Source organism: Trypanosoma grayi (genome assembly GCF_000691245.1).
Source record: "Trypanosoma grayi strain ANR4 Tgr_248_V1, whole genome shotgun sequence".
Lineage (NCBI taxonomy): Eukaryota > Euglenozoa > Kinetoplastea > Trypanosomatida > Trypanosomatidae > Trypanosoma > Trypanosoma grayi.
In genome coordinates, this window is record NW_008825867.1 from 1 (window position 1) to 21,142 (window position 21,142).

Sequence of the window (21,142 nt, forward strand, 5' to 3'; positions counted from 1 at the left end):
ATATATATATATATATATCTTTAATAATAGAAGCAGGGAAGCACCACCCTCTGGGAGGGGCAAGCGTTCACAGTAGGTCCTCTTCCAACAGCGCAGCACTCAACGGATCCCCTGATGCCGCCGTCACTGCAGAAGCAGCAGCAGAAGGAGGGAGAGGAGGGGAGTTAAGAAGGTTGTTAACAGGCGCGGCGAGTAACAAGTCGTCCAGCTCGTCTAGACCGTTTCCAGGCGCAGGTTTGGTTGGAGAGGGCACAGCCTTCTTTTCACGTGCGTTTATGAGTCCTTGTTTCTCGCTATTCAGCGAAGCGATTTGGTCGCTGTGCACTCGTATCTCCCCATTCACTGTGGTGATAAACTTTTCGAGGCGAAACACCTCCTCTAGCTCCTTCTCAAGTTCCGCAAAGGCGGTACTGACTTTCGCCTCCAGAGCCCTTGTCGCGGCGTTACCACCACCGTGCGCGGCAAACAGCTCCCGTTTGTACTTCATGATCTCTTCTTCAGCGGCGACCCGCTCCTTCTGCTGGACGCGCCGGCGCAGCGCAACAGTCTCATCGTCCTGTTTGCTCACCTTCGCCATCACCGCTGCGATGCCTTCCTCCACTAGTGCCCCCATGTTGTTGCGAGCGGCTTCAAGATCGTCCTTCAGCGTCCGAACACGTTCCAGGACGCGCTCATTTTCCTCTTGTTTCGCCGACACCTTCTGGTGGAGCTGCATCTGCTTCTCCTCTACACTCGCCTTGCGACGGCGTATCGACTTTTCGTCAATGCCCTTCTTTTTAAGTGCCTCCACCTCCTCCTCTCGGGAAGCGACCTGCTGTTTGGCGACCTCGATCTCCTGCAGCAATGCCATCACCTGTCTCTGGCCCTCGCTGATGTACGTCTCGAGGATGCTGCGCTGCCGCATAACCTCCGCCACCTCGCGTAAGGTGTAGTAGCCCTCCGGCCGCTTGTCGTTGCAGTAGAACTCAATGCCCTTCTCGGGCGGGACATCCTTCACTGCGACGGCGACGCCGCGCTGCGCCCCCAGTACCCTCTGGAGCACCTCCGTGCACTTATGCAGTGTGCCCGGGTTGAGGAAGCAGACGTGGCAATCAATCTCTGAGGGGACTTTCAGTAGGAGGTGGTTCTCGCTCGCAATAAAAGAGAGCAGCTTCCCCTTGGCCTTCTTCTGATAAATATCCCCGACCTGCTCGTACGCTGTCCCGCGGTCCATTGTACCATTGAAATCAAGAACAAAGAAGGCCGTTGGAGTGAGGGCGATGATGCGATTCTCGCCGCTCATGCCATTGCGCTCAAAGTAGACACAGCGGTCGACAAAGTACATCTGATTGCCCTTCAGCCGGCGGAAGTCGGGGTGCAGCTTGCTCTCGTCCAGGAAGGAGAGGCCGCTGATGGGCCTGGTAGCGCTTGCGACACTCCCGACCCTTGCTAGACTGGTGTTCCCACCTTCTCCTGCCTTGGACATTTTCAGAAATGCCTTCCGTGAACTTCCGAGTTAAAAAAGAAAAAACTTCCTGACCTGCGTGTGAATGTGTATGCGTGCTTGTGGAAATTGCAGAACAATTGTAAAGAATATGCAACGGGGGCACAAAGAGAGAGAGAGAGAGAGAGGCCCCATGCAAGGAGCACATGCTGGGTCTATGCCGCCACATTAACCACACCAACACACACACACACACACACACAGACACGAATTGTGTATGTGTATGTGCGTGCGTGAGGGAGAGTGAGAGAGAAGCGAGGCACCAACACATGTTTCATTCGGGTTCTTAAGCGACCTATTCAACACACCAAACCAACCACGAAGCAAGGGACTACGAGCTTGAAGGCACGCCAAACACTGACGTGAGGCGAAGTACATGCGGAGAGCTGCCCAGAAGTTGTTCGTCACCAAAAAGTTCAAGGAGCATTTCGGCCGAACTACGTCTTGTCCCATCAAGATCGTCTTCCTCACGTGGTGCCTCTAACTGCTGTTGTTGCCTTTGTTCCGGTGCTGACTCTTCAATGGCACACTGCACCATCCGCGCATCCTCCACATTGAGCAACTGCGGCAGTCGCTCACGCAGCAGCCGCAGTAGAGTAAGCAGCTTTTCCGTGACCAGATAGCTTGGCGATACATCAAGAAGCAGCACGACACGCTCCGCAAAAGAGGCACCGTTAGGGTGCTGCATGATACCTCCGCCCAACGCCTCCAATGCGCTGTCATTGCAGTGCGGTGGGAGGCACCACGCGACGAGGACTCCAAGACGCACGCTGTATGTGTCTGACTGCACAGAGTCTGCCGAAAGGAGTTGCTGAAGCGCAGTCTTGAGCAGATGGCACCGCAGAGTCGCGTCGCCAAGCCGCACCATCACCCCTAACAGTGCGAAGTATGCCAAGGAAAGCTCGGCAGAGGGTGTCTGTGTCAGCACGGTCACTGCGTGGTCGGCCAACTGTGCATCAAGTATCTCCGCTGGCTGAGGGCACAATAGCAACAGTGTGTATGCGCACCTCACCACGAGATGCAGGAGTGCCGTGTCGCGCATCATATTCTCGAAGCACCAGGCAAGCGCGTCACGTTTGGCAGGTGTCCACGTGCGGGCGGCACGGCACATCGTCAGCAACAGCTCCCATGCGTAGTCCTCTGCCCACAACGTCAGCTTACCACCGGGCACCGTGCACGGAACCACAACAGCAGCAAACAAAGACCACACACGGTCCTCCAGATCTGGTGGAGTGATGCCTGCACAGCTACCCACGCACTCCAGCAGCATCCCCAACGATCCGGCGTCAACTTCCGCGACTTCGTCGTCGCCAGTCGCACTGACAGCCGCCTGAGTCTCGCTGATAATGCGGTAGACAGCGGGGAGTAGCACGTCAAGCAGCATTTCGCCACTACCAACGTCAAGGACGCCGTGCTCAATCATACTGTGCACGAGGCCGGAGAGTCCCTTCACAGCAGACGGGGTGTGCAGCAGTGGGAGGGTGCGCTGAATTGTCAGCAGCACATCATGTACGTACGCCGGTGTGACCTCCTCGCGGGTGAAGCTCACGTCGTTAATGAAATTGCCAATGGCACGTAGCGTGGTCAAAAGCACGACGGTGCACGTCGTCGGCGCCATGAGTGACGCAAATGCGGCGTGCACTTCGCGACGCATGGACGGATCCTGCACGGACTCACACCACATCCCCACAATCCATACCACGCGCCGCACAACAAACGGCGACGTATGGGCAGCGGCACCAATGAGCGGAAGGAGCTTTCCCGTCAGGAAGCTAAGGTAGCTCGCCGGGTCCTGGCCAACGGACATGGTGTAGTAGCATGTACCGATCGCATGCAACCCCGCCGTGACATGCGCCATGTCGCCGGCAGTGAGAAAGGCATTGACGATCTGCCACGCCACCTCCAGACTCCTCGCAGCGCACACAGTGGAGCCTGTCAGGGCAAGCAGCAGCTCCTCCGCGCAGCACGTCACGCTGTTTTCGTCGTCCATGTCCACATCGAACTCCGCAGCATACCGCTCCGCATCGACGTCCCACTCACGAAGTGTCGCGGCGCCTGTGTCATCGGCTAGAAGCATAATCACACGCTCCAGTAGACGGTGCAACTGCGGCGAGTTCGCCAGGGCCGTGAGGCAGGTCGCAGTGAAGGGGTCAGCGTCCTCTACGGCCAGTAACGTTGTGAAGAGGCGCATGGAGCGGCACACCATTTTTTCCGTCGCAACCGCCTCCAGCGGACTCGCAATAATCGCGTCGAGGAGAGTGAACAACGACATATCACGCTCAGCGGCGCCCTCCTGCGCCACAAAGAAGGCGAGAGAGAGTTCCTGCAGACGTGAAGGGAAAACGGCAACCATCTTTGCCTGCACCTTCACCGCGTACTCCAGCAACCGTTGGCGGTACTGCAGCTGCTGCTGCTGCTGCCCAGGCGCCGTAACCGCTTGTGCGAGACGCCATGTGATGTCAAGCAGGTACGGGTAGAAGCTCGGCTCAAATACGCCAAAGCCGAACACACGCAGGGCGCACTTCAGCAAGTACAACAAGGGAAGGTAGCACTCCACGTGGTCCCAAGCGGCACTCGATGCAAACAGAGTGGACATCACTGGGACGAGTAAGAGACACAACTTCGGGAACACGCCGCCAATGCGCTTTCGCCGGGCCTCCTTAAGGAACACATGGAGTGCAAGAAGACATTGCGTCGCGAAATCCATCGAGGTGGGCGTCATGCACCCCGCAGCTTGCACAGCCGCATCAGCCAGCATTGAGGCTGAACGTTCCATCGGCGCCGGCAATTCACCTGGCATCGCCTTTACATCGCATCGCTTCACCATGACGCTGAGCACCAGTGCAACTTTCCGCGCCAACGACAGCGACGGAAGCTTCTCGCGCAGCAGCACCTGCAAGTAGCGGTCAATCATTTCATGCTGCAATTTCTTGGGAACAACATTGCGCCATGACTGCTCAACGAACTCTACCACAGCACTAGCAAGAAAGAAACGCACCTCTGCTGCTACCGTTGAAGAGGAGACGCCCTCCCACGTGCACATGAGAAATGCCTCCGGGTTGCTCTCCTGCGCTTGACGCAGCTGTGCCGTTGCCCGTTTGCGTTGCTCATTGTCAGTAGTTGTGCGAAGGATCTCCAGCAGGTTGTCCATCGTCTCCGCTATTGCACTGGAAGGCAACACAACAAGAGAGGAGAATAAGATGAAAAAAAAAAATTAAAGCACATCAATCACTTGTGCGTTTATGATTTAATTAATTCACCACAAGACACACACACAGATATATAAATATTTTTTTTATATATATGCACAACCAACCAGTCAGCCACACAAAAGCAACACCTTAGACAAAGTTTCCAACCGCTTCATCAATCTGCTGGGTGAGCCGCAGCATCATGTCCTCCGACTGCACGTCGAGCTGCTGAAACCCCACCAGTCCATACCCATCCACAACGTCCATAACAGCCTTGCTGTAGTGGTACAGTTGCCCACCGTCCTTCTGGAGGTCAATCGCCTCCACCTCCGCATCATCCCTTGCCGCCCGCTGTGGGTCCACGCGGGGGCTGCTTGCCGAGCCAGTGGGGTACTGCTGCGCTCTGCGGTGGTCACGGCGCCGCCGTCGCAGCTGCTTCTTCCACAGGCGGTCGAAGTCCTCCGCCATGAATTGTGAGGCACGCAGGTACACCTCCCCCTCCTCCACGTCCTCCGCCGAGAGCGTGTCCCACTTGCTCATGACATTGACGTGCGGAAGCTCGTGGTCAATCATAGTGGTGATGCTCAGCAGGCAGCTCGACACATAGGTCGCAACGTCACGCGTGGCGACGCCGGCATCCACGAGGTGAACAGTGCAGAGCGAACAACAGAGCTTCTTCTGCAGTGCCTTGAAGAGAGCGTGCATCACGGTCGAACCGATGTAGAACTCCACCTGTCCCGGGCAGTCCACAATGAGGTAGGGTGCGCGGCAACAAGATGATGCAGCTACTGCTGTAGACGACGTAGTTGCTGTCGTTGCCCCAGCCACATCGCGCAGGCGCCGCTCAATTGCCTCCTCAATTTTGGTGATGATCCAGTCTATGTTCCGCTCCATCACGGACGCGCAGAACACATAGCTGCCGTTGGGGCCAAGCCCCTCTTCCGCCATGACGCGCGCGTGAGAGATCAGCTCACGTACATCCACATCGCACGGGTACGGGAACACGTCCTCGTTGGCCGGGTCGAGGTTGACAAGGGCAACAGGCCGTGTTGGGTCATAGACACTAAGGAACTGCCGTTTCCCCTCGCAGTAGGTCGTCTTCCCACTTCCGGGAGGCCCACACACCAGCTCGCCGAACATGCCGCTGCAGATCCCTTTTTTTTTTTTTTGGAGGGGGGGCTATCGTTTGTGTCTGTGTCTGTGTGTGTGTGTGTGCTGGTGGGAGGAGAGGAGGAGGGGATGTCGGCGTTTTGGTACTAGTCGGTGTAGAAGAGGGGAAAGAAGGGAAGAAGTGACATACGCGGTGCAACCAGTAGGGGGTGCTCAGCGCCAGGAGTGACCGACACTCTGCGTCATTGGACGACTATCGTTAGGAAGGACCAGGAAGGGCCTGCAAAAGAATGCGTAACTCTCCCTCACTTATTACGTCGCATTTACAATAGACGAGAACACGATGAGGCACACCGCAGCTCTAGCACAGTGAAGCACCGCATGTCGCAACTGGCGTGTGCACCACAGTCATACTCAATTCTTGCACCCTTTTCTTCTTGTTCCCTCAGCAATTCCCCATCAAAGACCAAGGGGATCTCCAGCGTATAAGTGAGTCTGCGTTTCCCAGCGGTGCTGGTTTGTATCCGTCGTCACGTTTGCTTGCCGCAGCAGACTGCTTCCGCCTACAGCATTGATAGAGCGACCAAACGCATGCGCCACCACACGTTCCACACTTAACTTGCTAGCGGTGTAATCCAGGAGTTTTGAAAACCGCTCGTACATCTCACGAAACCTGGGCACCACATTTGAGGCAAAGAGCGTCGCTGCGACGGCGCAGTTAGTATGCGGATACACCGGGTTCATAATGCACAACTCTGACGAAGGAGCCTTATTAATGGTGCACTTCCTGGCGTAGTCGATGCCAGTTCGTTTGGAATCGAACTGCGTCCCGTAGTACTTGAGGAGACCAACGAGGCACACCGCATAGCTGTTACTGCACTCAGGCGGGTAACGCGGCGTCACTTCGGAGTGGAGGAACCACAGCACCAGCACCGCTATGGGGAATGAGCCAAGACCACCGCGGCTCGGGTCGTCAAGCCGCCAGTTCGCCACGAGCGCCTTCACTAAAATGATGAGACCACGTGCAAGGCGGAACTGTGGCTTCTTGAACTCCTCACAGAGAAACTGCGAGGTCAGAAGGCCGTCCTTATGGAAGGAGACGTCGATCTTCTGTCCATTGCGGTGGACGGCCTTCACAATGGGTACCTTGGCATGTGGTATCAGTATGAGGCTGTGAAAGGCGCCGAAGGAGCGAAGGCTGTTCGCAACCTGACGCAGTGCACCGGAATAATAGCCACGGCGTTCCCGCTTCGGTATGGATTCATCGGCAAAACTCAACAGAAGGCGCTGGAACACGGAACCCCTGCCACTGGCCGTATTGCTGCTCGACCCGGCAGCAGGCGCCGTTGGAGACGCGACAAAGTCTATGTCGCTGCTCGGAATGCAGAGGCCCGTGCACCAACTCCCAAAGACATCCACACGGAGGCCCACGCCAGTAAGAGAGCGGCTCACGTCATGCAGCACCCGCCGAGTCTGCTCGCGCTCGCTCATACTTGGCGTAATGGCCTTCAAAAAGGCGATCAATACGGTTTCCAGAGGAAGTGTGTCGCTCTCAGTCCCGTCGCGGTTTGCCGGTCGCTCCTGTGGCACCGGTGATCTGTGCTTTTCATGCTGTGCTCTCTTCTTCGCACGCCCGTCGCCACCGTCCTCCTCGCGCCGCATCTTCGCACACTCATGAATCGTGGAATCGTGAGAGCGCTTTCGATTGCGTGGGCAAGACGACATGGCGGCCACCTCTATCGTTGAAGCGACCTCCTCCTTCAGTTTGCTTCGCCGCGCGTCTCGTGAGTTTTTCGTGAGTGTCATTTTCCCACTAGAATGAAAACCAACTAACCTCCTCCGCCCCCCACCCCTAAGAGTCTTACGCGAACAAAAGAAGGTCCGTGTGTTCCGTGAAGTTAGATAGATGACAAGAGAAATGAAACGAAGGAAAAGGAAGATTAACCAACAGAGAAAGGTGATACAACTGTGGTATTTACCACAGCAAAAGGAAACACAAAAAAAAAAACACACACACACACGTGTATTCTCACATTGCATTTCTGGCCTCAAGCTCACTACAGTTTACATATCCGGCCAGTGAGACAGACAGTCCTTGCCCAATGGGCGCCGCTTCCACTGCCACGATCATGCAATTTGTTTTATCACCTGCTGTTGATAGTGGAGAGTGGCCTGCTGATGCTGAACACGGTTACGGGAGAGGCGTTCATCAAGCAGTGTATCAATTTTCTTCTGCACCACACGGTTGATGTTGTTCCCCTGGAGGACCAGTGACGACATGCGGGAGTTAAGCTGTGTTGCGTCGATCAGATTACTTGCCCCCCATTCCCCAATATCGTTGGAGGACAGGTCCAACATCGAGATGGAGATACTGTTGACAATACTCCTCGAGAGAACGACAGCAGCCTCGTCATCGAGCTTATTGTCACTCAGGTTCACCTCGTTGAGTGTGGTGGTCGCGGAGATAAGGTTGGCGATGCGCATACAACCCGTGGGCCCAAGTTCACAGGAACTGAGATCGAGCCGAGTAAGACCGCCGTTCTGGTGCATGATAAGCGTCTTGGCGATCTCGTCGCCACCAACGCTGCCGATCGGGTTGCCCGATAGGCAGAGCGACAGCAGGAAGGTATTGTGTGCCAGACCATCACGTGCGAGGTTGCGCACGCCCACCGCGGTAAGGGTGTTGAGGCGAAGGTCCAAGTACTCCAGTGTGGCGTTTTCACGCAGCATATCAGCCAGCTCTGCGGTGGCCGCGTCGGTGGCATTGTTGTTGCCGAGTGTTAACTCCGTCAGGCACCGGTTCTGCCGCATCGCCCCCGCAATCGCCACGACACCGGCGCATCCAAGGTGATTTCCGTACACCAGCAGGCTCTTCAGCGGTGATGCGGGGAGTGCGAGTAGTTTCGCGATGCTCACAGCGCCCTTTGGACCAATCTCGTTGAGCGAGACGTCGAGTGCCGTGAGGTATGCATTCTTCTCGAGCCCTTTGTACAGCAGAGCTGCGCCCTCCTCGCCAATCTTGTTTGAGCTAAGCCCCAGCCGCGTCAGTGCCGTGGACATGGAGATGGACTTTATCAGATTGCGCACACACCCCGCGGAGAGGCCGTTACCGCGAATATCAAGCAGCTGTAGTTTCGTGGAGACGTTCACAACACTCGCCAGCGCGTTGCATCCCTCCTTGCCTATGTCATTGTACCGCAGCAGCACGTCACGCACGGCGGAAGACTCGAGCACCGACGCAATTTTCTGTGTCTGCTCAGGGCCCAGTTGGTTGTCGATGAGATCCACCACCCGCACCGGCACCTCCGCCTCGCGGTCAAGAATGGTGCGGCAAATGTTGTCGCACATGTCGGGCGTCATGCGCGTCCACGCGACCTCGATCTTAAGATCCTCTGTGCTGCCGTTTCCCACACGTGCACGGCCCGCCTGGAGACCGTCGTCGCCGCCGCCACCACCACCGCCGCCGCCATTGGTGTTGCTGCCACCGCCTACTGTCAGGCCGTTGGTGCTGTGCTGTGTCATAGATGGCACTGTATGTGTCTGTGTCTGTCTGTGTGATTGTGTTTCTCGTCAGCTCACAATGAAGAGTGTGTCGTGGGAGTCCCTCTTCGTGTACTGCACGGGCAATGCGGAGCACACTTGTGAAAGAACGAGGGAGAAAGGGCAGCCGAGCAGAGGTCAGACACACCCGAGCACACACACACACACAGACACAACAGCACAAAGCAGTCCAACAAAAAGAGAGAGGGAGGGAGAGAAGGGGAAAGCGAGAGGCTGGCAACCCACCGTCATCTCTCAGATATCAAAAAAAAAAAGGTCCCAAGAGGGGAAACACGGGGAATGCATGCAGTGACACTGCAAGACAGAGTGGGTAGCATCGGGTCGACGACCAATAAGGCAAACACACACGAAACTCTTCAAAGGAAGAAGCTAAAAACGGCACCGCGGCTAACACAAGATGCGCGTCCAAGCACACCCACCGTTGAACTAGAGATCGGCGACACAACATTGCACCCCCACCCATGTATATATGCAAGTACCCTCCAGCAAGGGGGTAGTTACGCTTCCAGAAGAAACCAACTAAACGGAAAACTGCACGCTGGGGAGAGAGTAAGCAGTCGTGCTCAACGGGTATTCCATAGGCGAACAAGTCTCGCTTGAACGCCCCCTCACCGCCCCCCNTTTTTTGTGTATCGACAGACCCCCCCCCACAAACGCAAGTTTAGGAGAAAGAAGGTACACACAACACCATTATTTATGATTTACATCATATCAAGGATCATACGAAGATAGAAAACAAGGAAGCCTTAAACGACGACTCAAACAAGGGAAAGAGAGACACCCAATGATGGCATACTGTCGCATCGTATTGGTGTCCGTGCCCCGAGTATTCGGAACCAAGGATTAATAACACGTGCAGATGCATGCCAAAAAAGAACTTTTCCACCACCACCACCACCAACAACAACACCTCGTAGGAGAATTTTTTTTCCCCACATCAACGACCTCAACCACCCTCTCCCTACACATTTTGTGTGTTGTGTGCAGCAGCGATGCTGCACAGAATCATGCGAAGAGCAATAAGGCGGATCCCCACCATCTTCTCCACTCTCACTAAATTTAAACAATTGTATATGTTACACGCGTGGTGGCTTTGAAGGCGATTTCCTGAGCGGTCCACGCGCGTCGAGCTGAGATATCCTGTTCATCACTTCCTTGAGCATTCCCTGCAGGCCGCTGAGGGCGGCAATATCGACCGCCCGGCGGCGTTCCGGATTGCGGTAGAGAAAGCTCTCCCGCGTCACGCCGCTTGAGGACGCGCAGAACCACTCAACCACCTCTTTGCGCTCGTGCACCACGGCTTGCATGAGGGCATTGCTCCCGTCGCTCTGTACACGGTTGGGGTTCGACACAAGCCCCAAGGACCACAATGTTTCGACAAGCTGAATAGCCCCGACAGCACACGCCTTGGAGAATATTGTCTGGCCATCCTCACCCTCCACACGCCAGAAGTCTAAGTGTAAATGTTCGCTGCCCTTGATCATCCGCAGGAACTCCTCCAACGCACTCTGCGACAACATTGATGCCTCTGATATGAGCGTGGAGCGTACTGCAGCCTGGAGGAGTGGCTGGATCTCGCGAAGAATGTTCTTGGCCACGGCGTGTCTAGACGCCTTTAGAAGAATACGTAAGGAGTCTATCTTCCCAGGTGCAGACTCCAAACTAAATGCTTGCAGGAGGCTTTCCCAGTGAATTAACTCCATGTCCTGTACGCACACTGGGGTCAGAATCACGGCAAACATATCCGTGTAACCGCTCAGTACACAGTGTTCAAGGAGGCCGTTGCACAAAATCGTGTTGATAATTGGGGTTGCATCAAGGCGTAGCAGCAGTTTCTCCACCAATGTAGCATTTCCTGCAGTTAGAGGATTAGACTCGTTGTCGCCGTCCTTCACCATCTTCTCCACAACCATGCAGCAAAGCTCATTGCAGCTCACGCTCTCCAGCGCGAGACGGTCTGCTTTCGATTCTAGGAATAGGTCCGTGAGACAACTATCCACCGCAGCCTTCTTGACACGCAATGCAGCAGTCGCACTTGCACTGACGTCAGTTGCCTTATTAGAAATGAGAGCGAAATAAAGCCCCTGAAGGGCTTGGAGCAGTGGTTCCTCACACTCAGGGGTGAAGTCTGGGTTTGCATGCTGATGTCGCCATTCTCTGGCCTCCCTTGAACGCCGCGGTGGAGCGCCAGACTTGCCGCCCCGGGGAGGATGGACTGACGGCTCCATGGAATGTTTTCCCGCGCGGTCCAAATTCTCCAGACACAACCGCGCACGAGAGAAAGGCTTAGTAGTGTCAACAGACGTATTAGTGGTGGCCAATGGATTGCTTGCTGCGGAGGAGTCACCGCCACGGAGTGTACTGGTGAGGTGGGAGAGGCACACGCGTGCCTCCGAGCGCACCGGTGTTCGGCCTGATTTAAGCGCCCCATTGTCGTCGGTCTCAGCTACATTGTCGGCATCGCTTTCTTCACTGCGGTCCGACGCTGAGTTGCCGTATTTAATCATGTTGAGGAACCCCCTCTTTGGAAAGCGGAACACCGTCCCTATACCTTCACCCCTCGGATTGCCATTCACCCCATTGCTCCTCTCATCGTCGCTCTCACGGCACATTGTGGATGTGGGCGAGCCGGCGAATGGCATCCGCAGCAAGTCCGTCGCCCGCCTCTTCTTCCTCGCCTTCTGCATGGAATCAGGGTTGAGGACAAGTGTGGAGCCGAGGCAAAAGTCTGCCAACTCCTCCTCTCTGCTTGTATCGCTTCCATCATCATTATTGATACCGTAGTCACGGGAGTGTGTGTTGTTGTTCTCGTCTGTTTCCACCTCTGTGAGACGTCGCAACAGTGGTTTCCGTCCATTCACACCTTCATGATCGTCATCGTCATCGTCATCGTCATCAGCGTCACCACCGTCGCGGTCGTTTGTTCCGTCAAAACGGGAGGTTGTGGAGGAAACCACACTGGCGCCTCGGCTCCGTGTTGGACGTATCTGGGCGTTTTGATCTACTGGCTCGGTTGAGATGTAATCAAGGACCTCAATTAACGGAAAAACGCGGTAGTTGTCCTCATCAAGCTGCGACTTTACCAGATGCTTTGTTGTGAGATCAGAATGCGTCTTGTAGTACAGAAGCGACATGAGACGTATATGAATGAACCTCGATCCACTCCCCGCTGTGTAGCGAAAGGGGCTCTCTTTGAGATACTCCTGATGAAGGAGTAGCCGCTTTCCAACATACCCGCTCACATTCTCTTCATCAGGCCGTCGAACTGGCTGGAAGAAGAAGAATATAATGAACATAATTGGCTCAACCGCAAAAAGTATAATGTGCGGCACTACCAATATAAACGCTGTAGCGGTGTCCACTGCAAAGAGCGTCAGCCACGTCCACACACCGTCCTTCGGCTCGTCCAGTGAAGGGAGGAACCACACTCGTGTAGTGAAAGGCACAAAAACGCAGGCGATGACCAAATACAGGAAAAAGGTATACCAATTGGAGTCGAAGAGAAAATTGTTTCCTGCAAGGGTGATCTGCATCGCGTTAAAAGTATTCACAAACGCTATCCCGCGCAAGGCAAAAAGAAAGCGATTCATACGGGTGTCACTGAAGAAAAGATCTTGCATCATTGTTCGAGTGAGGTTACGCGGTGACAAGCCAGCCAGTATGGCGTAAAAAACGACCAAGAAAGCGTAGAGAAGCGGGAACACAGAGGGAAGTTGCAGACGAATGGCCAACTCCTTAATCGACTCCGGGTACGTGAGCCAGTTCGACATGTTCACAAGGAGCGTCACCAAAAAAATGATAGTGTTCACGAACAGCAGCACCATCACCACAATCATCCGTTTTGTCCACACACGCTGCGACCCAGGGGCGTAGCGAACCGGAAAAAGAGTGCGGTAATTGAAAATATAGGTACCGTCCTTTTGCGCAATGCTGCGGTGCACGGCAACAACCTCACGGGAGTGCGGAAAAGTCTCCAGCGTCCTTGCTGCCTGATCCACCGCCTCTGGAATGTGGTGGTTGGCGTAAAGCGCAAGTGTAAGACAGTTTTGCGCCAACACGCAGCGCGGGTAGCGACGTGCAAGGCAAATAGCACGGCTGATGAACTGTTCCTTGCGAGACATGTTGAAGTACTGCGACAATGCCACACTCCCTAATCGAGCATTGGGGTGGAATTGCCGAATGCGCTGTGCCCACTCCAGGCACTTGCGCAGAACCTCTTCACCAAGCAAATCCCCCTCTTCCTGCAGCATCTCAGCAGTGCTGCCGCCTTCGACCCCATTCGCCACCGCCTCCCTCGTCATCATAACCTCCAGCAGTCTTTGCAGCACCTCCACCCCAACGGTGCAACCAAGATAGTACGCACACAATGGAGAGCATTCCGTGAAGGCGAACTCAACGGAGCCAACGATCTCCTCCGCGCAGCCGACCGCAAGACAAACCTGCTCCCACGCCTCAATGTACTTTTGTTGAGCGATTTGGTAGTGTGTGCGGTTCATATAGTACGGCAATGACTGTCGCAGCGAAACGTATGTCAGAAGTTTTTTGGGGTACAGCAACCGCCCTGCTGGTGTGTGTGTGTGCAACTTTGCGCATTCACGCCCAAAACCGCCAAAAAAGGCGGGGCACATGGCGATGTACAGCTGCCGCTGTGGTGATAATGGGTATTTGAGAATTGTCGCCGAATCCTCCAGCCCTGTACATGCAATGGTGAGTAGATCGAGCAGCCATTCACCCACGTCGTGGTCGAGAGCAAGTGGGATGACCAATTGTATGATTTTCACTGCAGCCTTTAACGAGCCCAGCTGAACGAGTGTCAAAGCATGAATGTACTCACAGAGTGCATGGGCGTAGCGGCGTTGTGGTATAGGTCCTTTATAAGATGTCACAACATCAACTGCTTGTGGAACTGGAACAAGAAACGCTGAAATACTACTTCCCACCGTCATAACAAATTCATCATCGCACCGAAGTAACTCAAGCGCATCGTTGGCTGCCATCGTACGCTCGCCAATTTCAATCAGGCACATGCAGCGGATGAAGCGCGCCATGATCCGCATGTGCATATCTGTGATCATGAACCCCTCATCCTCTACACCTAAGAAGGCGGTGGCGGAGGAAATGGCGCTGCGGAAATGTCGCGTCTTCCACGCCGTAATAGTGGAGATGAGATCCATGTCAAACTTGGTGCAGTACGAAAGAAGGATGTCCTCCACCTCGTTGGTCGTCAGTGGCTGCAGAACCGCCCTCCGCTGCTTCAGCGCCTTCACCGCCCGCACTGGGCGAGCACGCGCGGTGGCGTTTTCCTCCGTGAAGAGCGCAAAGAAGTACCGAAACCACGTCACATTTGGCGGCTTGTACTCCTTATCATGCAGGAAGAGCGCAATGAGGAACCAGCGGTGTACCCCATCCCAGTCAACGACGTCACACGCGTCCAGCACCGCGGCGCGGCACTCCTCGTCCGCCGCATGCCAGCTCTTACCGATCACCTTCGTCGCCGCCTTCGGGCTTCTCAGCCAGCTCACCATGATCTCAGTGGCGCGCTGCACAAGCCGTTCATCGAGTTCACCCGGCCGCAATCGTCGCTCGTGCGCCACCACCGACATGGCGATGACGTACGCCTCCACCGTCTTGAGCGCCAGCACCGTATCCCCGCACATAGTGAGCGACGCCACCCAGCAGAGCACGTCGTTGTTAGCGTGGCTTAGTCTGCTGGCCTCGTCGAAGCAGCCGACGGAGAGGCAGCGCCACGCCTGCGGGCAGTGTGTCACGACTGAGCAGAGAGGACTGCTGCGTGGGATGTGCGTCCTCGCAGTCTTCAGAGGCACATTAGCAGACAGCTCGCGGTCGCTTGTGGAGGTCCCTTCCGTCGATGAGCACTGCATAGTTTGTGTTAGATGATTTTCTTCCTACTCTTAGTAACTTCTCTCCCTTCCCTCTCTGCCCCCTTCACTAGCGGCCACTCACAGCGTTTCCTTGGTGTGTATGCGCAGAGTGTATATGAAATGTGCGTCTCCTCTTTTCTTTCCGGATAGCGGTGACCGTGTGAGTTTCTAATATCACGCAAAGCAGAGAATAACGAACAAGGGCGAAGCATACTCCACAACAAACGAACACGAAGCACAAGAGAAGAGCAATGCTCTCCCTCTCTGAAGTGACGCAAAAACAATTAAAAAAACAACACAAGAATCCAAACAATCAAAAGCTTATATATATATATATATAATGCATGAAATGGCAACAGCCACACGTCAGGCAGAACTAGATGCAGTGTAAGACTGGAGCAACTTCACTGTTTACCGCGCTGTACTCTGCACAGAGGCTCTGCACATCCGCGTGGGAGCGCTGGTGGTTGTCCACAAGCGTACCAAGAAAAGAACGAGTGGCCTCCACACCTTCACGGAAGAACAGGCGGTGCGCTGTCCAGCAAACATCTGCTACCGAGAGCATTGCCAGCCCTGAAGCACCCTTACGCGCAAGCGACAAGACTTCCTCTAGAGGGCGCACCACTTCGCCGTTGTGGTCCGTTGTAAGGAATGGGACAACAGTACTCTGCTTCTTTCGGCGTTCGCGCTGCGCCACATGCTCCGCAGCGGTCATCATGTGCCGGAGCGGCGCACTGCAGTACGGAAGCAGAGCGTCCGCCAGAGACGGACACGTCACAACAAGCGCAAACGCATCATCAATGAAGGGCGCAATGATAGTTCGCCACTCGGGGCAGCACGATTCACCACCACCACTACCAGCGACCGTAGCAACAGTTTTGCTCATATTGGTACCGCATAGCCGTGTGAAGTACGTCGCTGCCGTGTAGCACGCAGATATCGCACCGCGTTGGCCCATCAACGTCAGCGCATGCCGCAACGCCACCAACAGCCCGTGTATCTCCGAGAGGTTGTGCCGCAATAGAGTCACAGAAGACATCACTTCAACCGCCGCGAATGTATCTGCCACACCCTGAAAGACGGCCAGTAGCGACGCAACAGCACTGTTGTCACCGATTTCACTGACAGAAAGGCCACACTGCATGTGTTCCACTAACTTCAGAACGATTTCATGCACAGCATCTCGCAAAGGAAACCCCACGCCTGCTGCCCCAGCCCGAAGCCAAGGATCAAGGCGCGCCTCCAGCTCCACCTCCGTAGCCAACTGGAGATTTTTCTTGTCGTCGTTGTCATCAGCGTTCAGAAGGGACGGAATCCTGCGAACCGCCTTGTTTTCCACGTTGGCTGCTGCAGCAGCAGGAGGGACTGAAACAAATGACGCCAACCCGACATGGCGCACAAAATGCAGAACCTCCAATGGGCGGCAAAGCGGCATCAGGGACGAAATCGTCGGCAGTGACAGAAGCCCCGTTCTCACCTCCTCGAACACCGTCTTCTCATTCTCCCTCTCACGGCAGCAGCGGAGATAACGCATTGAGAGACGCAGTCGGGGGGCGCCAAAGACGTCCTGCACTGCCCCCTGCGAAAAGAACGAGAGAGCCCCGTTCTCCACGTTGAGGCACGCGAGATGTCCCCGTTCAACATGGACACGCGTCACTGCATGCCCACCAAGCGGAAGAAAGTAGAGCCCTGTCGAGCCGCAAGGATCGGTGACGCCGAGCAGCAGGAACCCAGACACCGGACCATTAACCCATATGGCATCGCGGATACTCACATTCGACGGCATGGCGACCGGAACAGCAGCCGCAGGCACAGCGGTGCAGGTGTTGATATTTGAGCCAATCCCGACCAGAAACGCTTCATGTGTCTTCGGCAGAATCACGCAGAGAACAGCACCATTAGGGCTCGTACGCACAATCGGTCCACCGACCGAGGAGCATTGCAGCAGAAACGACGTGTTGTCCCACGCAGGTGTCGGTGTATCGTGTGCGGCATCCACGGCAAGCGCAAACGGCGCCGTTGTCCTCCACCGCTCGACGACGCCCAGCGGCTCACGTGTGTTGGGGCGCAACTCGCGTTGACCAAGGTGTGAGGCGCAGATGCACGCCGCGTGGGGACTCTTCGCGCCATCGATGCCTACGTGGAAAACAAGCATCACCGCATGATCGGTAAGAACCGTCAGCTCCGCGCCCGCAGCGTTAAGGCAGCCAGCGGCACAACGCAGCGGCCTCCGTGCGGCGGCCCACACCACACGCTGGCGCCCGCCTGCAACAGCCGCAGCTGGAGCAGCAAGGGGTAGCGATCGAAATCGCGCCTGCGACCCCTCGCCGAAGAGGCAAAGCGTGTAGCACTGCACCGCACCGCCATGCTCCGTTGCATGTGAGCCAATAAGAAAGACGACTTCTCCACCTCGACTCATCACGACATGCCGCACATCATCGGGTGTGGTGTGGAGCGCCGCGCTGTAGCGAATAACGGCTCCCTTTCGCCCCACATGAACCGTTGGCCGAAGAACAAGCAAGCTCGTTTCCGCATCCCCTGTGCGAAGCAACAGTGCAATAGTCGGCAGCCGCTGCGCAACGACACCGGCACTGTTCTTACACGCTGCATCTAAAACGCTGCATTCGCTGAATGAGGAGGTCAGTGTATGTTCTGGAGAGATGGGGAAACAGCTCAAATGTGATGCATCGGGGCAAGAAAGGCGAAAAAAGTGGGGCGTCTTTTTCTTCTCACGTGCACCAGGCACAGGCAACTCCAGCAGCTCGTTCCCAGCCTTGTGAAAGATGAGGTCTATCGTGCTTGTGACGGTGGAGCTGCCCCAGGAGGAAGACCCAGAATGGGGATCTGAATTCACCGCAAAAGCCACACAAGCGGATTCCGTCTTTATGCGCGACGGTACACGTTCTATGCGTAAGGGCTCAAACATCTGGAAGAATATCGGCGTGTATATGATGTTGATATGTATTAAAGAGTGGAAGAGCAAAAGCTGAGGAGGTCACAGCCAGGTCTTCCCTGTGTCTATGCGTATGTATGTATGTACGTATGTGTGTAGGCTCGTCGTTATCCAGCGCACAGCCTCGCAGACACACACACCTCTATGGAGCCTACGTGCACGCTCTCCTTGTACAGGTGCGTCTCGTCTACGCGAGGCAACAACAAAGACGGAAGGCAGAAAGAAACGCAAAGAAGACAGGTGAATTCTTTTTGTTTGGTGCGTGTCTGTGTGTGTCAGGTACAAGCCAATACAAAAAGAAAAATCGAAATACACATCGGGGACAGAGAGGACTCAATGAAACAGAGGCGACAACGAACAACAAAAACAACACACAGAAGTGCAGAGAAACCTCTTGATACGATTTGGTCAAAATGCACAGCCCGAATAACCGCACACGAAACCAAAAACTCTTTCTTTCTCTCTCTCTCTCTCTTCCACTGGCCCCCTCCGCTTTCTATGTTTCTGAAGTGGACTAAGTCTCTATGTAGGATACCCTGCTTGCCTACTGATGTGCGACGTTGCCGTTGCCCACAACGACGCCGCTTCTCTCCTTAACGGAGCGATCGTAGAAGCATGCATTGGCAGGGATCGGCTCCTCCAAAGAGGATGAAACGTAAATGCGTCTGTCAACTAGGTGGGCCACAAGATTCTCGTCAGATCCTGTCGCGGGCACAAACACATACACCGCCGCACTTGGATGTGTGAAAAGAGAAAGTTCCACAGCATCATCCGTGATAGGGCGGAGAAAAACACCAATGGTGGTCAACCCACGGGGCTCCTCTACATCCATGATGTATTCCATCACATCAGCCACTCGCTCTATAGATAATGACGGCGCCATAGACGCCAACGCAGACTCCGGTAGTGAGTCCGGAAGAATCAGACGCCTACAGTTGTACCTGGCAGCCGCCACAAGCAGCACATCCACCTCCTTTGCACTGGGGCTCCCCACTAGCGCGGCCACAGCGTCACCCTTTAGGGCGTACGGGGCGCTACTGATGCCACGTGGGAGGGCTTCATCCATTGACAGAGCCACGGACGCAGCGGCATCGGCATGGTGCGGCAACACATGCTTAAACGCCTCCTCGTGCACTGAAGAAATGGGCGATAAATCCCGTGATGTGGACATAGTGTGCGGATTGGTATGGCTCTCCGACGGTGCCTGGACGCTCGAATGAGCCTTATGGAGTGCGCCCATTATGGGTCTCACCGAGTGGCTGTTCCCCGTAGCACCTGTCTTGTCGTTATCATAATAATCCTCAATGTTGTTACTCATGTCTTTCACTGGAACCTTATCAGGCATAATCTCACTCTCATCTGGGATGCGTGAGGCATCTAAGCTCCCTTGAGGCGGGATATGCTCCATGCCTTCGTCTTCGTATAATCCCAGCTCCTCCACCTCCTCCTCCTCCTGGTGAAGAGCATGCTGCTGAGCAACTACGCGACGAGCCACAGTAATGACAGCGACCGAAAAAAGTGGAAGAAACACCACAAGTGGTACCATCGGCCCTGAAGTCACATAAGTGGCTTGGGAAATGATCTCCTCCCCCGCACGCTTCAAGCCCTCCATTGCACCTCGCCACCGCTCCCTCTGCAGGTCAGCAAGTGAAGGAACACCGCTGGAACGAAGCACCTTCTTAACGGCGGTTTCTACAAAGGAGGGCAACGCAAGTCGGGCCTGCTTCATCCATGCGGGCATGTCCGTATATCCATCCGGCAAAGCGCGCAGGTTGTTTAATGCAGCCGGCCTCTCCGTCGCACGGCGCTGGGCTGCAGCTACAGTGACAGCATGAACCACACGGCACATAGCACCAATCCCACCGGTGCCGGGCAACGCAAAGGAAAAGAAAAGTAGTGGTTTACGTAGGAAGGAAATAGTCGACTTGACTTTTCGAGCGGCGTCACTCTCCAGGTAAAAGCTCGCAAACGTTGAACTTAGCTCATCGGAACGCGGTGACTGCGGAAACGATGAGTCATCATGGGTGCGCGTATCGTATGTGCGGGTGTCGTATGTTCTAGTATCATATCCGCTCGTGTATTCATCCTCATAGAATGTTGCCTCCTCGTCTGTGAAGGAGGCTGTGCGGCGGTCGATCTCTGACCCGCTGATGCGCGACGGTGAGGGGGACGTTTGGTCCTCCAACCGACTACCGTCCCCCGTCTGCGCGTCGTCCAGAGTGGAGCTGTTGCCCGAGTACCCGGAAGTGTCGTTGAAACTGCTCATCCCTCCGGTCCCTCACGGACGCGTACTTTCTTTTTTTTTGTTGTTTTTCACCTGTCCCCTCCTCCGAGGATAAATCCAGTCGGAAAATAAAACAAAACAACGAAGGCAGCAACTTTCTCTATACTCTCTATTGAGTTATTGGGCCCCGTTCTTCTTGTTGCTACTACGTGGATTGGATGCGTGGAGCGAACCCCACCGTTGGCTCTCCCCCTTGTCGCTATTGCTATAACGATACACGCCCCGGGCAGCCGGAACTCTTTTTCTTTTGTGCAAATTGTAACACAAAAAAAANTTGTAAAAAAAAAAAAAAAAAACGAAGCAAAAAAACGAGAAAAGAAAAGAAAACAAAGGAGAATAAACACCAGCATCCACTCCACATAACGAGAGTGAAAACAGCCCCGAAGCGACCACACCCTTCGCTCAGAGGACACAGAGGGCCCTTTGTTTCCTCAGCGCCGTCAAGTCTCCCTCTCCCTCCCACGCATCCCGTTACGTTACGCCCCCCAGCTTGGTGAGCGGCTGCGGCCGCGGCTCGTCGAACTCGATGGGGAACGCCGCCGCCGCCGACGACGCGATGCTGCCGATGACGACGACGACGACGACGACGACGACGAACTCCGTTTCGAGTAGGAGCTCGAGCGCCGCCTGCTACGCCGCCGAGGCGGGCTCGAGTGTCGTGGCGACCGGCGCCTTTCT

General features: G+C 55.1%; 8 protein-coding genes across 8 annotated transcripts; all 8 read right to left on the reverse strand.

Moving 5' to 3' along the window:
- Nucleotides 1–67: 67 nt before the first annotated feature.
- On the reverse strand, nt 68–1,465 carry DQ04_02481000 (hypothetical protein; the record flags this gene model as incomplete). The annotated part of the gene is made up of 1 exon (XM_009311922.1): nt 68–1,465. The coding sequence occupies one exon, from the start codon at nt 1,463–1,465 to the stop codon at nt 68–70; it is 1,398 nt and encodes a 465-aa protein (XP_009310197.1).
- A 349-nt stretch (nt 1,466–1,814) lies between these two features.
- Nucleotides 1,815–4,634, reverse strand: DQ04_02481010 (hypothetical protein; the record flags this gene model as incomplete). Its single annotated transcript, XM_009311923.1, has 1 exon — nt 1,815–4,634. The coding sequence occupies one exon, from the start codon at nt 4,632–4,634 to the stop codon at nt 1,815–1,817; it is 2,820 nt and encodes a 939-aa protein (XP_009310198.1).
- Nucleotides 4,635–4,824: 190 nt separating this feature from the next.
- On the reverse strand, nt 4,825–5,814 carry DQ04_02481020 (cytoplasmic protein; the record flags this gene model as incomplete). The annotated part of the gene is made up of 1 exon (XM_009311924.1): nt 4,825–5,814. One exon carries the CDS (start codon nt 5,812–5,814, stop codon nt 4,825–4,827), a length of 990 nt encoding a protein of 329 aa, XP_009310199.1.
- A 429-nt stretch (nt 5,815–6,243) lies between these two features.
- DQ04_02481030 (DNA polymerase sigma-like protein) lies at nt 6,244–7,590 on the reverse strand (the record flags this gene model as incomplete). The annotated part of the gene is made up of 1 exon (XM_009311925.1): nt 6,244–7,590. The coding sequence occupies one exon, from the start codon at nt 7,588–7,590 to the stop codon at nt 6,244–6,246; it is 1,347 nt and encodes a 448-aa protein (XP_009310200.1).
- A 321-nt stretch (nt 7,591–7,911) lies between these two features.
- Nucleotides 7,912–9,306, reverse strand: DQ04_02481040 (putative leucine-rich repeat protein (LRRP); the record flags this gene model as incomplete). The annotated part of the gene is made up of 1 exon (XM_009311926.1): nt 7,912–9,306. One exon carries the CDS (start codon nt 9,304–9,306, stop codon nt 7,912–7,914), a length of 1,395 nt encoding a protein of 464 aa, XP_009310201.1.
- A 1,115-nt stretch (nt 9,307–10,421) lies between these two features.
- DQ04_02481050 (hypothetical protein) lies at nt 10,422–15,227 on the reverse strand (the record flags this gene model as incomplete). The annotated part of the gene is made up of 1 exon (XM_009311927.1): nt 10,422–15,227. The coding sequence occupies one exon, from the start codon at nt 15,225–15,227 to the stop codon at nt 10,422–10,424; it is 4,806 nt and encodes a 1,601-aa protein (XP_009310202.1).
- A 376-nt stretch (nt 15,228–15,603) lies between these two features.
- DQ04_02481060 (hypothetical protein) lies at nt 15,604–18,153 on the reverse strand (the record flags this gene model as incomplete). The annotated part of the gene is made up of 1 exon (XM_009311928.1): nt 15,604–18,153. The coding sequence occupies one exon, from the start codon at nt 18,151–18,153 to the stop codon at nt 15,604–15,606; it is 2,550 nt and encodes an 849-aa protein (XP_009310203.1).
- A 571-nt stretch (nt 18,154–18,724) lies between these two features.
- DQ04_02481070 (hypothetical protein) lies at nt 18,725–20,446 on the reverse strand (the record flags this gene model as incomplete). Its single annotated transcript, XM_009311929.1, has 1 exon — nt 18,725–20,446. One exon carries the CDS (start codon nt 20,444–20,446, stop codon nt 18,725–18,727), a length of 1,722 nt encoding a protein of 573 aa, XP_009310204.1.
- Between the last annotated feature and the right edge of the window lie 696 nt (nt 20,447–21,142).